The 12,835-nt window shown below is 38.5% G+C and overlaps 1 protein-coding gene across 5 annotated transcripts in view; it reads right to left on the reverse strand.

Moving 5' to 3' along the window:
* LOC147216390 (uncharacterized) overlaps positions 1-12,835 on the reverse strand; it is a 41,488-nt gene that overhangs the window by 9,081 nt on the left and 19,572 nt on the right. For 4 of the 5 annotated variants that reach the window (XR_015109133.1, XR_015109132.1, XR_015109131.1 and 1 more), the window contains exon 9: positions 2,901-2,993. Coding sequence is in view for 1 of the 5 variants with exons in the window: in XM_086177887.1 (XP_086034013.1) it covers positions 2,901-2,993 (93 nt within the window). In the remaining 4 variants the exon portion in view is untranslated. Of the gene's footprint in view, positions 1-2,900; positions 2,994-8,265; positions 8,291-12,835 lie in introns of all 5 variants that reach the window. The other variant, XR_015109134.1, reaches the window with a different exon arrangement.

Genomic DNA, 12,835 nt, shown 5'->3' on the forward strand with positions numbered 1-12,835 from the left:
TATATATACATATATGTGTGTGTGTGTGTATGTATACATATGTCTGGTCAATTTGGATTATCAATTTTGTAACGCTTATCAAGCATCGAATTATTATTATTGTTCATTTTGTTGTTAATGATGTTGCCTGTTTTGCAAATGCCGGTTGACAAGACAATACTAATTTTACTGTATATACATACATATATATATATATACAAAACCATATACTCCATACTGAACATAGACATATACATATATGTTCTGAGTGTATGTGTATTATATGGTTTTTGAGCTGCTTGTGGTGCAGACTTGGAGGAACCACTTGATCTTTTTTTTGGGCAATGTTTTAAACTTACATATGCCACTTATGTTGTTTCTGTTTTGAATTTAAAGACAAGCAGACAGAACTAGTGACAGCAGAGCGAATGTGGTAATAATATACATTGTGAGCAAAAAAATGTCAAATTGAATGAAAATTGTATGCAGGAGCAAAAGGGGCACAATTGGATAAAACACAAGGCGGCGAAGAGGACGACAAAATGGATTCCATCAACAAAGCAGCGGTGCGGAAAAAGGTGTTGGCTCTGTTCGGAGAGAAAAGTGGTAAGATTTGGGTCAAAGAAAAAAAAACAACATGATTAATTCATGTTTCTGAAACCATATTTAGATTTTTACCCTCCGTTGAGCTGCCATTATTCGCGTTCCCTTCTTGCAGAGAGATGCATTTACAATAAAAAGAAAGTTCGAGGACAACTAAAGCACATCTGAAGCGATAAAGGCAGACGATGCAGTGATGAGAAAAATATTGTGTGAACACAGGAGGTGATGAAGGATGCTTATGTCTGAATGAATGAGACATTTTTGAGGGAAAACAGAGATAAAGAGAGAGAAAAACAAGAGACAAAAGGGATCCATAACCAGGCATGGAGCTGATTTGTCCCGATTGGACAGGGGACACAGAGGCTGATTAGTTGAAAACACACGTAAGCTGTCAGAGGAACAGGGGGGTAAACACACACAAGAGGGGAAAACCAAAACAAAGACAGGAAATTAATGAGAATAGACACGAAAGGAAAGAAAAACATTAGAAAAGCGAAACCTCTTTCACCCCACCCATACAAAAACAGGTGGTGTTCTGGTGTTCTGTCACATTTAGTAATCAACACGCCATTCCCTGTGCGTAAGTGTTTGTACATCGTACATATGTTCACTGTACGTTTAGTAGATTCATCAACAATCACTAACACTGTGAATCCTTTGGGTGGGAATCGTGTCATGGCACATGTGGGCCACATCGGTAATAACACTTTGCAGCACAAACCGTGAAAATGAAAAAAATTATTTATACATACACACACACACACACACACACACACACATATATATATATATATATATACACATACACACACACACATATATATGTATATACATATATCATAAAATACATAAATACTAGAAATACATTAAATAATTTTATATAAAATGAAAAAGAGAAACTAAATGACTGTATATTTGTGATTAGAATTGTTTTGTTCCTTAAATCGTTCACTCGTTCATATAGAACCAAACATCCATTCATCCTTTCATTCACAAGTCATACTGTAACACCCAACTTTTGATTGAGAAGATATAAAGCGATTTATGAAGAGAAATGTCACCTGCCTGGACCTTCAGAAATGGAGTCAGTTCAAAATTGTTGTTTACATGCCACCCTTAGATTAACTTAATTCCATGACCTCCACCAAGTTTCTAAATATTTGAAAAATTAAATGTAAAAATCATAGTTCCTAGGAGAGGTATATACTGATACTAAATGGTACTGTCACTGCACAAAACTCTGTGACACAACTGGAACAGTTCACTGACGAAGAACTACTTTCTCCAGCTCTGTTAAGATCAGTTTGCTGTATTTTTTTCAACTGCACATGACAGTGCATAAGGTACATGACTTATCTTTAAAAAATGTTTAAATGTGCATCATCATCTTGAGGGTGGGTGACACTGTGTAGCAGCGGTTAGTGCTTCTGCCTCATAGCAAGAACGTATCTGGATTATTTCCAAACACCCTTTCTGTTTTCTGTTTGCATGTTGTCTGAATAGGTTTTCAGTTTGCCTCCCATGGTCCAAAAAAGTGCAGTGGAGATCCTAAAATGAGAGAGGGAATGGTTGTTTGCCTCTAGATGCAGCCCTTTGATAAACTGACAACGTCCCCAATGACAGCTGGGATAGGCTCCCGCCCCTCTGCGACCCTGAGTGCAGGATAAGTAGTATAGATAATAAATGAATAAATGGTAATGGCTGTTGACCTATCTTCTTTATTCATTCATCTATACAGCTTCTCCTGCACTAAGGGTCATGGACGTTTATATATTAATATATAGAGGCATACAACCATTCACACATTTAGACTCCAACCAACCTACAGCATGTTTTTAGGCTGTGGCAGGAATCCAAAGAACCCACAGGAAAACCATGCAAACATTGGGAGGACATCCAAACCTGGAATGGAACCAGGGACCTTCTTGCTGTGAGACACAGCTAACTAACCATTATGTCACTGCATTATATATTAATAGATTATGGTAGGTTTACCTAGCAGTTTGCAAGGGCTTTAAAATATGCATTAAGTAAAGCAAGATTAAACGTAATACAGTTTTTGATTATGTGTAAATGTAATGACACGGCCCGCTGATCACTGAACAGGCCCTATATGTAAAGGTTTTCCATTAGAAAGCATTTCCTGTACTACAACAGGCTATTTTCTAGTATTTCTAAATTAGTCTTTCTCTTTGAGCTGAGTCTTCTTGTCTTGACACTTGCAGGGTGAGTGAGGAAATAAAACAAGTCTTGGATTGTCTGGTTCTTTCATTAAAAAAAATAATAATAATAATACAAATAAAGCATGTTGCACTCACCTTGATGGTCACCTCTGTGCTGTCCGTTGGCTGATCACACACAGATTGCATCAGTGATTCTTCAGTGAACCTTGTGTAAGCCTCGTGGACCACCTAGAGAGCCGTTCACACAAGCAGTAACACACACGTGCACGCAAACACAAACACACACGCACAAGAACCGTCAGAATGTAGTTCTACTCGTAGATAGTAAATTAAAAACACCTTCAGTTTGGTAGAGAGCCTATGGACACAAACACACAACAAAGCTGTTACAATAATGAAAAGTACATCGGTGTGACATGAGTGAGAGACAGGGATTCGTATTTTATCGGAGAACACAACCAAACTGGATGTTGCTTATCACTCTGAGACACACTAATTTGTGCAGACAGTGCAGAAAAAATAAAAAGGTAATAGTGCAGGAAAAATAAAAAGGTAATACAAAGCTAAAATCAACGCGGGAAAGAAGAGAAAACATGTAGCATGGAGTATTATGGAAAATCCAGCAGCTTTCACCGATACTTTCACCAAATCAGAGTATCAATATTAAAATGCATGGTTTTATAACCAAAGCTATCATTTCTTTATCACTTGAAGCATTTTCCTTTTCTTGTTAAGTATTTGGGAACCTTTAGCTGTTTTTTGATTTTGCTGAGGACTTAGTGAGACATGAAGTATGAAAACAATCAAGTAATTGATAATTGTTTTTTTTTCTCTTTTCTTTCCTTTTGTTTCTATCAGGCAAATTAAACATTGATGAAGGCCTCAGCATTCAGTGAGTGTCTAAAACAGAGTGTCTGAACGGAGTTTAATTTAGTCATGGTCAGACCTGCATTTTGGAAAATAGCTAATAATAACAATGAAATTGGTAAAGCTGAAATTGGTCACTGTGACTTTCGAAAGGTTCTTTTTAACACTTAATTTGATTTGGGCACTATAAACAGGATTTTTTCCAACAGTTTTCTCTTCGACCAAAAATAGTTGGAGTGCAGTAATAACAACTTAAGTGTCTGTCAAAAGTGATAGTGGGTGATAAAGTACATCATTGCTGAAAAACAGAGAAATGGGAGAGGTGTGATAAAAACAACAAGAAAAGTGGCAACGAAAAGGAGCAGAGGTGAAAACTAACAAATGGTGAAAAATTGACCATCTTGGCCTTAGACAAGCAGAAACGGGGTGAAAATAAAGACGAAAACAAGAAAATCTGAGGGGAAATAAGGTAATGCAGGGATGGCTGAGTAATAACAGATGGACACAAAGGAGGCAAGGACACTGACAACTGGAAGTAAGATTTTGATTTATCTGAGTTTTACATGTTCCTTGAATTGAGTCTCTTAGGGGTCGATTTTATTCTCACATTCCGTCTACGATCTAAAATCTATGCGATAAAGCACATCATAGCTATCTGCTATTATTTCCATAAACACAGAGCGACCTGATCCACACCTGAACATTTTTTAAGCTAAACACGCATTATAAGTATGTCATTATTAAATGCTACAATAAATTGCTGTATTAGCAAACATTAAAAAAAAAAAAAAGAAATAACAGGCAGGACGGATTCTTATTTATGGGCCTTGCAGAAGGCATGGCCTTCAGAGGGAGCGGGAGAAAGGGTTATAAAAGAAAAATGCAATATTTAAAACAAACAAGATGATATAAAAGCAAGACAAAGTAAAGATGTTAAAAAGACATTACAAAGGCACAGCCAAAATACACGCACTGGGGACAAACAGGGCAGACTAGCAGTCTGAGTGACAGCAGCATTTTTTATTTGAAAGGTCTTTGATACCAGCTTTCAAAGAGGGCTTGGAAATGAGACCGTCCAGCCTTGGAGTTTGTTTGTTTTTTTTTTTTTTTATTCTTTTGGTCTTATGTCGCAGTCTGTGGCTGCAGCAGACTTAAAGGACATCAAACCTATTGCGGCGCTTGTTTGAGGGTCCGTCAAGTAAATCGGGTTTGCAGAAGATGTTTTTGGGCAGTGCTTTATAGTTGCATCAATGTACCTTTTTCATTTTAAGACTTAATAGTAATAACTAATTTAAATCAAATTAAATTGGAGGTGGATTTTTTCACAATTTAGACTTGCCTAACTTCCCTAACGGCCTGCTGACTCTGCGTTTAACTTATATTGCAGTTCATGAGGCCCACTGAAGCCTATTGAGTGTGAGCTGAAATTTTCGATAGTTTCTCCTTAGATGTAATCTTACAAAGAACATAAATGTGTCATCTGCATAGAGATGGACGTATGAGTCCACCAGAGATTCTACTATGCCAGGGGTCGGCAACCCGCAGCTCCGGAGCCACATGCGGCTCTTTCAATCTTTACACTGCGGCTCCAAGGGGCTTGGGAAAATAAATTATAAATATTTAATTGAATTGTATTTCATTTGTGTTAATCCCTTATTTTAACTTTTAGTTCTAAGTTGGAAGATTATTGTGATCTTGAAATACTAAATAAAATTATATTTATTATTTTTCGCCGCTCAAAATAGCGCCACACTCGCAGAAGCCGGTATACCCGCCAGCCGGTAAAGTCACGATTTGCAGATGCTGTGCGCAGAAGTTCAGGAGCAGAAGTCACATAAACCAGGTAAAATAAATATTTATGAAGATATTTTGCAAATATTTATTTTTTATTGTTTACTGACACGGTGACTTTTTCTCCCGATTTATTTTTGAAATTCAGGTCAAGGCTCCGCTACACGCTCTGACAGCCCAAAGCTCAAAATGAGTTCATTACATAAATAAAAGTTAATTTTCTCCGTAATACTTTGTGAATTTCAGAAGCAACACACTACACACTTGTTTATACAAAGTGTAAAGGTAATGAAAAGCAATATATACAGTGGTACCTTTTTTTTAGACGTCAAAAAGTAATTGCGGCTCCCAGTGTTTTCTTTTCCAAGGAAACCGGGTCCAAATGGCTCTTGGGTGTTATGGGTTGCCAACCCCTGCACTATGCCATTACTGAATATTATGAAAGGTTGGAACCAAGGATTGACCCCTGTGGTACACCTCTGGTGATAGCGAAGATGGGAGGGAAATTGGTCCCATTTTGCATTCTGTATTCTATTTGAAAGACAAGGCAAGTCTACCCATGAAACAAGAAGAGATTAATAGAAAATGATGGATACAAAGACATGGATGGAGGAAAAGTCAGGTAACGAAAACAGTGAATCATGATCAGTGTCCTGATTTAAAATTTGAACATTATATGTCTATTATTCATGATGTTTAAAAAGTAGTTTTTGGGATTAAAGTTTCATTTTTAACCCATTCATTCAATGCTACATGAATGTAATTTTCATTATGATAGTGTATATTACGTACATTACATTACGATCAACTTATCAATGTCCAGCTTTCATATAGAAAACGAAATTGTATACACACACTTTATTATTTATCTTTTTTTTCCCTTCATCATGTCTTTCTTAGAGCCTTTTCACAAGTAAGTAATGCATTTTTGTGTAGGATGGGTTAGAAACTAAAATTTGCAGCAGACTCAAATTCTCACATACTGCTTTAAAAAACTTTGAATTTCAAATGTATCACAGAGAAAATTATTTTACAATGAAGCTGAAATAAATAGCGCTTATTATTTGAAGATGTTAACTCTGAGCTTGAAGAACTAAGTTCTTGAAGAAAAAAAAAGTCATTAATACTTGGATGGTAATTGTGCATTTTAGTTGGTCCTTAATTATCTTTTAAGACGAAATTATTAACAAGTAACACACGTGTAAAACATATCATGGTTGTGAATGTCTCTTCATCATGTCACATTGGCCAGGATTACATCTACACACATTTAACATCGATGCAGACAAACACAGACACAGTATCACAGAGACGCACAGCACATACAGGTGTTGCAAAAATTGGAAAACCAGCTAAATATAAGTCAACAACACTGGGCGATACACTACTGTCCGACTGTGCTTTAAACAAATATACATATATAAATACATACAGACATCCATGTATACATCACACATAAGAGGATACACCTGCAAAAAACATTCAAGTCACACATACACACGTTCTATATTCACCATATGACCACATTCAATGAAAGTGAAATGAAAGAGCGAGTATGAGCGGAACTAACTGCGTTACTACATGTTTATAACAGCAGCAAAGCTTTAATAGATGCAGTTTATCATACCTGGACTGTTTATGATTAACTGCATACTGGTTGAAGAAAGAAAGAAAGAAAGAAAGAAGTAGATTGCAGGAAATGTACCATTTCAAAAGATTGTAATGACTTTTTTGGAATGGAAATTTCCGCAGTTCGCTCACTGACGTGGGTCAGACCTGAACATGAGATCCCATAATACATTTTTTATGATCCTGTTTCCTGACAGCGATAAACAGTGGTGGTATTTTAGACTTTTTTTTTTTTTTTTTTTACTTTCACACATTTCGGCTACTAGTATCTAATCCATTCACATCTTTCCTCAGTCCCAACTGGATTCAGATACAATAACTGAACCCAAAGTATTTGTGAATACAAACTAAAATTCATCAATTTATTTATCTATTTGTCTATTAAAAGACAGGAACATTTTGAAAAGACGCGCTGCAGGAGACGTGAACTTTGTCTAAATATTGCAAATAAATAGTGTGAGAGTTTCAGTAATTAATACGTTGTACAGGACTGTTTCAGAAAATTAGAATATTGTAATGAAGTTCTTTATCTTCTGTAATGCAATTACAAACACAAAGATGCCATACATTCTTGATTCATTTCAAATCAACTGAAATATTGCAAGCCTTTTATTATTTTAATATTGCTGATTATGGCTTACATCTTAGGAAAACTCAAAAATCCTAACTAAAAATATTAGAATAACATGAACAAGTCATTTTCATTTTTTTAATTGCATTAAAGAAGATAAAGAACTTTATCACAATATTCTAATTTTCTAGGACAGTCCTGTATTATTACTGCCTGCTCGGGTATAAGATATTACAGTACTGACAGTATAACCAGCCGTAGTCCCCAAAACATTCAGTACAAAATACTTGTAATCTATTCTTTAAAAAGTATTTCAGGATCTCTGTAACAGGTTGTCCCATGTCAGGGTGCCTTATCCACTTCAGCTAATTCATTGACTTTCTGTCAAATTAGCTCCTAAATCAGCTTCAGTCTGCTCATTAATATCGATAGCAAATTCTCTTCGGTGTCCAGAATTAAATTTAGTCTACCAATGGCTTTTTGTCATCTTAAAAGCAACATTAAGCTTAACAGCAGCAGTAAGCTTAACAGCTTTAAAAAAAAATTCTGGACACGTGTTTCCTGAATCAGTGATCTATAATGTACCGGAGCGAGGAATTGGACAGAGCAGAGACAGAGTAACCAGGATTACTGTTCTCTCACCGAGAAGAGGCTCCGTTTGAGGCTCCTTAAAGTGAGAGGGAGAAAAACCGCAACGCACAGGCGACAGCGTTAGCCGCGTCTTTTTCAATTCCAACATTTGAAATCCATTAAGAAGTTATTACAACATACAAAATATGTGCATTGCCCTGAATCCCCAACCAAGGTCAACATGGTTAATGAACTTTGCATGCTTTTCAATAAATGTTCTTTAATAGCTTTGGTCAGACCTGCAAACTGTGTCGTATAACACACAAAAATTTTATTCTAAATTGTGCCGTCAACTTCTGCGTGGTTTTAAGAAGACTGGCATCTTTAGTATTAACCTCTATATTGCATCGTGTTTGCGAAGTATAAGATTTGATGGTAAATGAATAGCAACACACACAGACAAAGAAAAAGAGAGAACACAGACATACAGAGTAAGCATAAACTTGACACCACATTATGTCAAACAGAATTATCTGATTAAGTTCCCCAGAAACTTATGCAATTTTTTCTGCATTCTGTCTTTAATTTCATTAATCTATTTTATTTCCAGAATTAAGTATAGCAACAGGATTCGCTCATTAGATTCAAACCAGCCTTATAAAGACTTATATAAGCCCGAGTTTCAAAATGAAAATCATAGAATAACCTCCGGCAAAATGCAATTCCCCCAAAAAAAAAAAAAACATTTTCTCTGCTTAAGCAACTGGAGAGATTAGACTACATTTCAAACACATTAAATTGAAATGTGTTTCTCTAGTTTTGTCTTTCTAGATTTTACAATTCTGTTAGCGTATTTGAGTTACATTGGTGCTAAAATTCTAATAGAGGTATCAGGGAGCTTTTTTGCCAGTAAATACACATGACACTGTCCTTCTTAGATGGACCTTGAAATAATAAAAAGTCAGATTTCAGTGCCTTGTCCCTAAGCTTTGACATCTGACAAAAAAAAAACATGTTCACTGTCTCGTGCCATGTGTTCCACAGTGTTCTGATGCGGGAATGGCAAAATGTTCACTCCAGTCAACCTCTTGGCCATTCCAGAAGTTAGAGCTCTTAAAGTTGATTAAATCAGGAGGGGGCAAATGACATGGCAATGCCGTCTGATTATTTAGAAGCATTCCTTTCAAATTTTGATGAACGTTGATTATGAAGTTGCCATGGCATCAACTACATTGGATAATATGTGCCGCAGTGGCTTTCACAGAAAAAAAAGACCATGTTGATGGCCCTGTCACTCCATGTCTGATTTTTAGATAAGTGGCTGTGTCCACCAACGCTTACCCTCAAGATTTTTTGAAAAAAAAAAAAAAAAGAAAAAAAAAATCTTGTAGCATATTTGTTTTTTGTCATATTTCTCCTTCTGGAAATCAAACCGTGAATACAAAAATGCTCTATCTGCATCTTCTTACGTCTGCTCGACAAACATAATGGAACTCTCAAAAACAAAGGATATAGCACTATAATATTCCCCTGTCCTCCTAGATTAAAGAAAGTGGGGGACTCTATGTAGTCTATCTCTGTCCTCCTCTCTCGCTCTGTCTCTTTTGACCCCAACTGGTCAGACAGAAGCAGCCTTCCTCCCATGGTACCGTCACCTTGATCAAAATTATCCTCTGCTCTTCGGTTGACCGTTGCACAACAACAGGCCGAAGGATTGTCTGACCCAACTTCCAGGAACTGCAACCTCCTTCCTAAGTCAACACTCATTTCCCAGGAGTTTTCGGTTTAAGGATGTTGAGCTTTGTTCTTCGGGTCAAAATAGGCCTGGCTCGCTTTCCCTGGGACTTTGCAAGCTGACCTCTTCTTGCCGTGCTCCCACTCTATAGTGTCAGTGCGTGAGAGGAGAATTTTGTTTTGGCGGCATCTGTCCCCCTTGGGATAGAGTTGTTTTGCACCCAGACATTATGTGTGCCAGAATCCCCTACTGGCTGCAGAGTGGATCCTCTAAGCTCCCATGTGTGCAGATGTGATGGCAAAGGACGGATGTTGTACCCAGACCTCACTAGGAAGGAAAAAGGGTAAGGCATGACAGCTCTAGCCACATGACCTTGCACTTGGGCACATCCCATTTTGTCCAACTGCCCTGGCAAAAGAACTTCTCCTCCTCCCTGCTCCAGACCTCCGCCTGCACCATGTCTCATCTGGTCCTCGGATTTGTGTCTCCCCAAGATTGGAAATGAGCAAAGCCGAGCCCTCAATGACGGACATATTGATTGCATGATGACTTGCAGCTTTCGAGAGTTCGCTACCTGCTCCGCTGTTGCTTTGGCAGCTAACCTGCGCCTGGCCCTTGTTTTGACACCCACCTGTTTAACCAGGTCGTCGTTAGAGTCCCTCAGGCTTAACAAGACTGTATTTTGCCACCTTGTACTCCTTCATGACTGATGACAGGGGGTGTTGTAGCTAGCAGATTGGATGGGTTTTGGTAGCTGCCCACTGAGGAGAAACTGGGGGGAACGCCCAGACATCTTCATGGATGAGATGGTCTCCCTTGCAATGACTCCCTACGGCAGTCACGGGGAACTCGTGTTTTACAGCCAGGTCTTGGTGTTAGCCGGAAGTAAAGATTTCTCAGTCTTCTTCAGCCATTCATTACTCTGCTTCACAGCCTCTGCAACATTGGCTCCATCTTTCAGAAACACATTGAACCACTTCCCCAGGCACTTTATTGAATTGTCCTTGATGGATGGAAAGACTTCAACCTGAACTTGGATGCTGAATTTGCTGGTGATTCTGCCCTTCTTAATCACACTTAATAATCAAGTGCCTGGACTTCCTGGCTTTGAACAGCTTCCCTGCCCAAGAGGCAACGCTACCTTAAGTCTCTAATACCCATCTTGCTTGGAAATTAATCACAGTGGTTTATTGTGATATTGTCCATGAACACTCACAGCACTGGCTGGACAATGCCAGACTCCAATTTAGGGTTATGCCCTCTGTGGCGGATATCAGAAGGTTCATTCCCATAATAACCAAGATGGGGGAGATGGTACACCCTGTTGGAATCTGCAGCCTCTTGGAGGTCCTGCCAGCTGGTGGCGAAAAGGGCTGATGTAAAGCTGAGTCTGAACCCAGCAAGATAGCTGGTGATCGTGTCTCGGGTCGCCCCTAGGATGTAAAAGTGGTCAAGATGAGGTCATGTGGGACTGACAAGCAGTAGTAAAATCAAACCAGGCAACTGTTAGGTCGCTTCTCTTCTGCTTTGCTTCTGAAATCAATTGGCTGATCATTGAGTTGTGTTCCAGATAGTCTGAAGTCACTGGCCTTTCTTGATGGATATATTGATGTAGCACAGAGAAGAAGACCTTGCACTCACCATTCAGGAGGGATATTGTCCTAAATTGAGAGATTGTGGAGTACACCATCTTATTCGGAGCAAAAGACCCTTCTGTCAATTTCCAGTTTGGTGGAATCGTACCCTTGGCCCAGATCTGTCTCATGATCTTCTACAACCTCCGAAGAAGCTTTGGCCATTTCTTGTATGCCTAATATGGTATACCACTTGGAGAGGTAGCAGCTGATAATCTGGCTTTGCGGACGATGTCCAGAACTTCCTGCCACATAGGTTCCTTTCCATTCAGCTCAATTAATGGTTTTCCAGCTCTAGAGCTGTTGCGACTGGCTCCCAGACCCCAAAACCTATTTGGGTCATTGTAAGCTTCCAAAAGTAACTCTTCTACCTCTACCTGCCAATTTTGTGTTGGCCCAGGAGTGACTTTGTTTCGCTGTATGAGTCACGTTCTCTCTCTTTTGTCAAAGCTATTCTGCTCTCCTGAGCAGGTTTTCCCCAAATCTACTTGTTAGTTCTTTGATACCTTCTTTCTCAGTCAGTGAGCTGGTTTTGAACAGTTTTTTGAATGCCTTTATCTCGCTCCTTAGGCGACGGATCTCCCTCTCACTCCTCTTTGGTTGCTGCTGAGATTGGGGCTGGCCTTTCTGCTCCATTGTGCCGAACCGTTCTTTGGCAACGCTGTACACTGTTGTTTTGATTAAAATCAGTTGCTTCTAGGATGCTAGTATGATCATCACCAAGCTGCATCCACCATTGTTGTTTGTTGGGTGCTGCGTAAACACCTCCCTGCTGTCCAATGGTATCTTTTGCTAACAATGACAATCACAGATGTCAAAGTGCCATAGCAGAACACGATGGGATTCTCAATTTCTGTACAGTAAGCCCCAGGATGCATGCATTTGCATATTTGCGACATTATGTTTTCCTGTGACTTAAAAATACAGTTTGAGATATCAGGTAATTTGTATATCATCTCAAAAAGAGAAATAAATGCATTTATTAAGTAGTTGTGGTGATAAAAGTAAATGTAGTTGTGCAAATGAGTGTCTACAATGAGTACATGATTGCCGTGCAAACTAATTTTGGATATATTGATGCACTAGTAAACATTTGTTCTGCTCTGCTCACATGTACCAGACATCTCCTGCAATTACTTTTTTCTCTGGACTGTTATTTTAGTTTTCTCGGTTGGACTGCAAAAAGAAAGATTTATTATAGCAACATCTTCAGAAATCGTGCCCGTTATCGCAAGACAGTCATTTAAGTTGTTTTTGAAATGATGATATCCCA

The sequence above is a fragment of the Fistularia commersonii genome, chromosome 30 (assembly GCF_037954325.1).
Source record: "Fistularia commersonii isolate RoL2024-O1a breed Wild chromosome 30, RoL_Fcom_v1.0, whole genome shotgun sequence".
In the NCBI taxonomy this organism is placed as follows: Eukaryota; Metazoa; Chordata; class Actinopteri; order Syngnathiformes; family Fistulariidae; genus Fistularia; species Fistularia commersonii.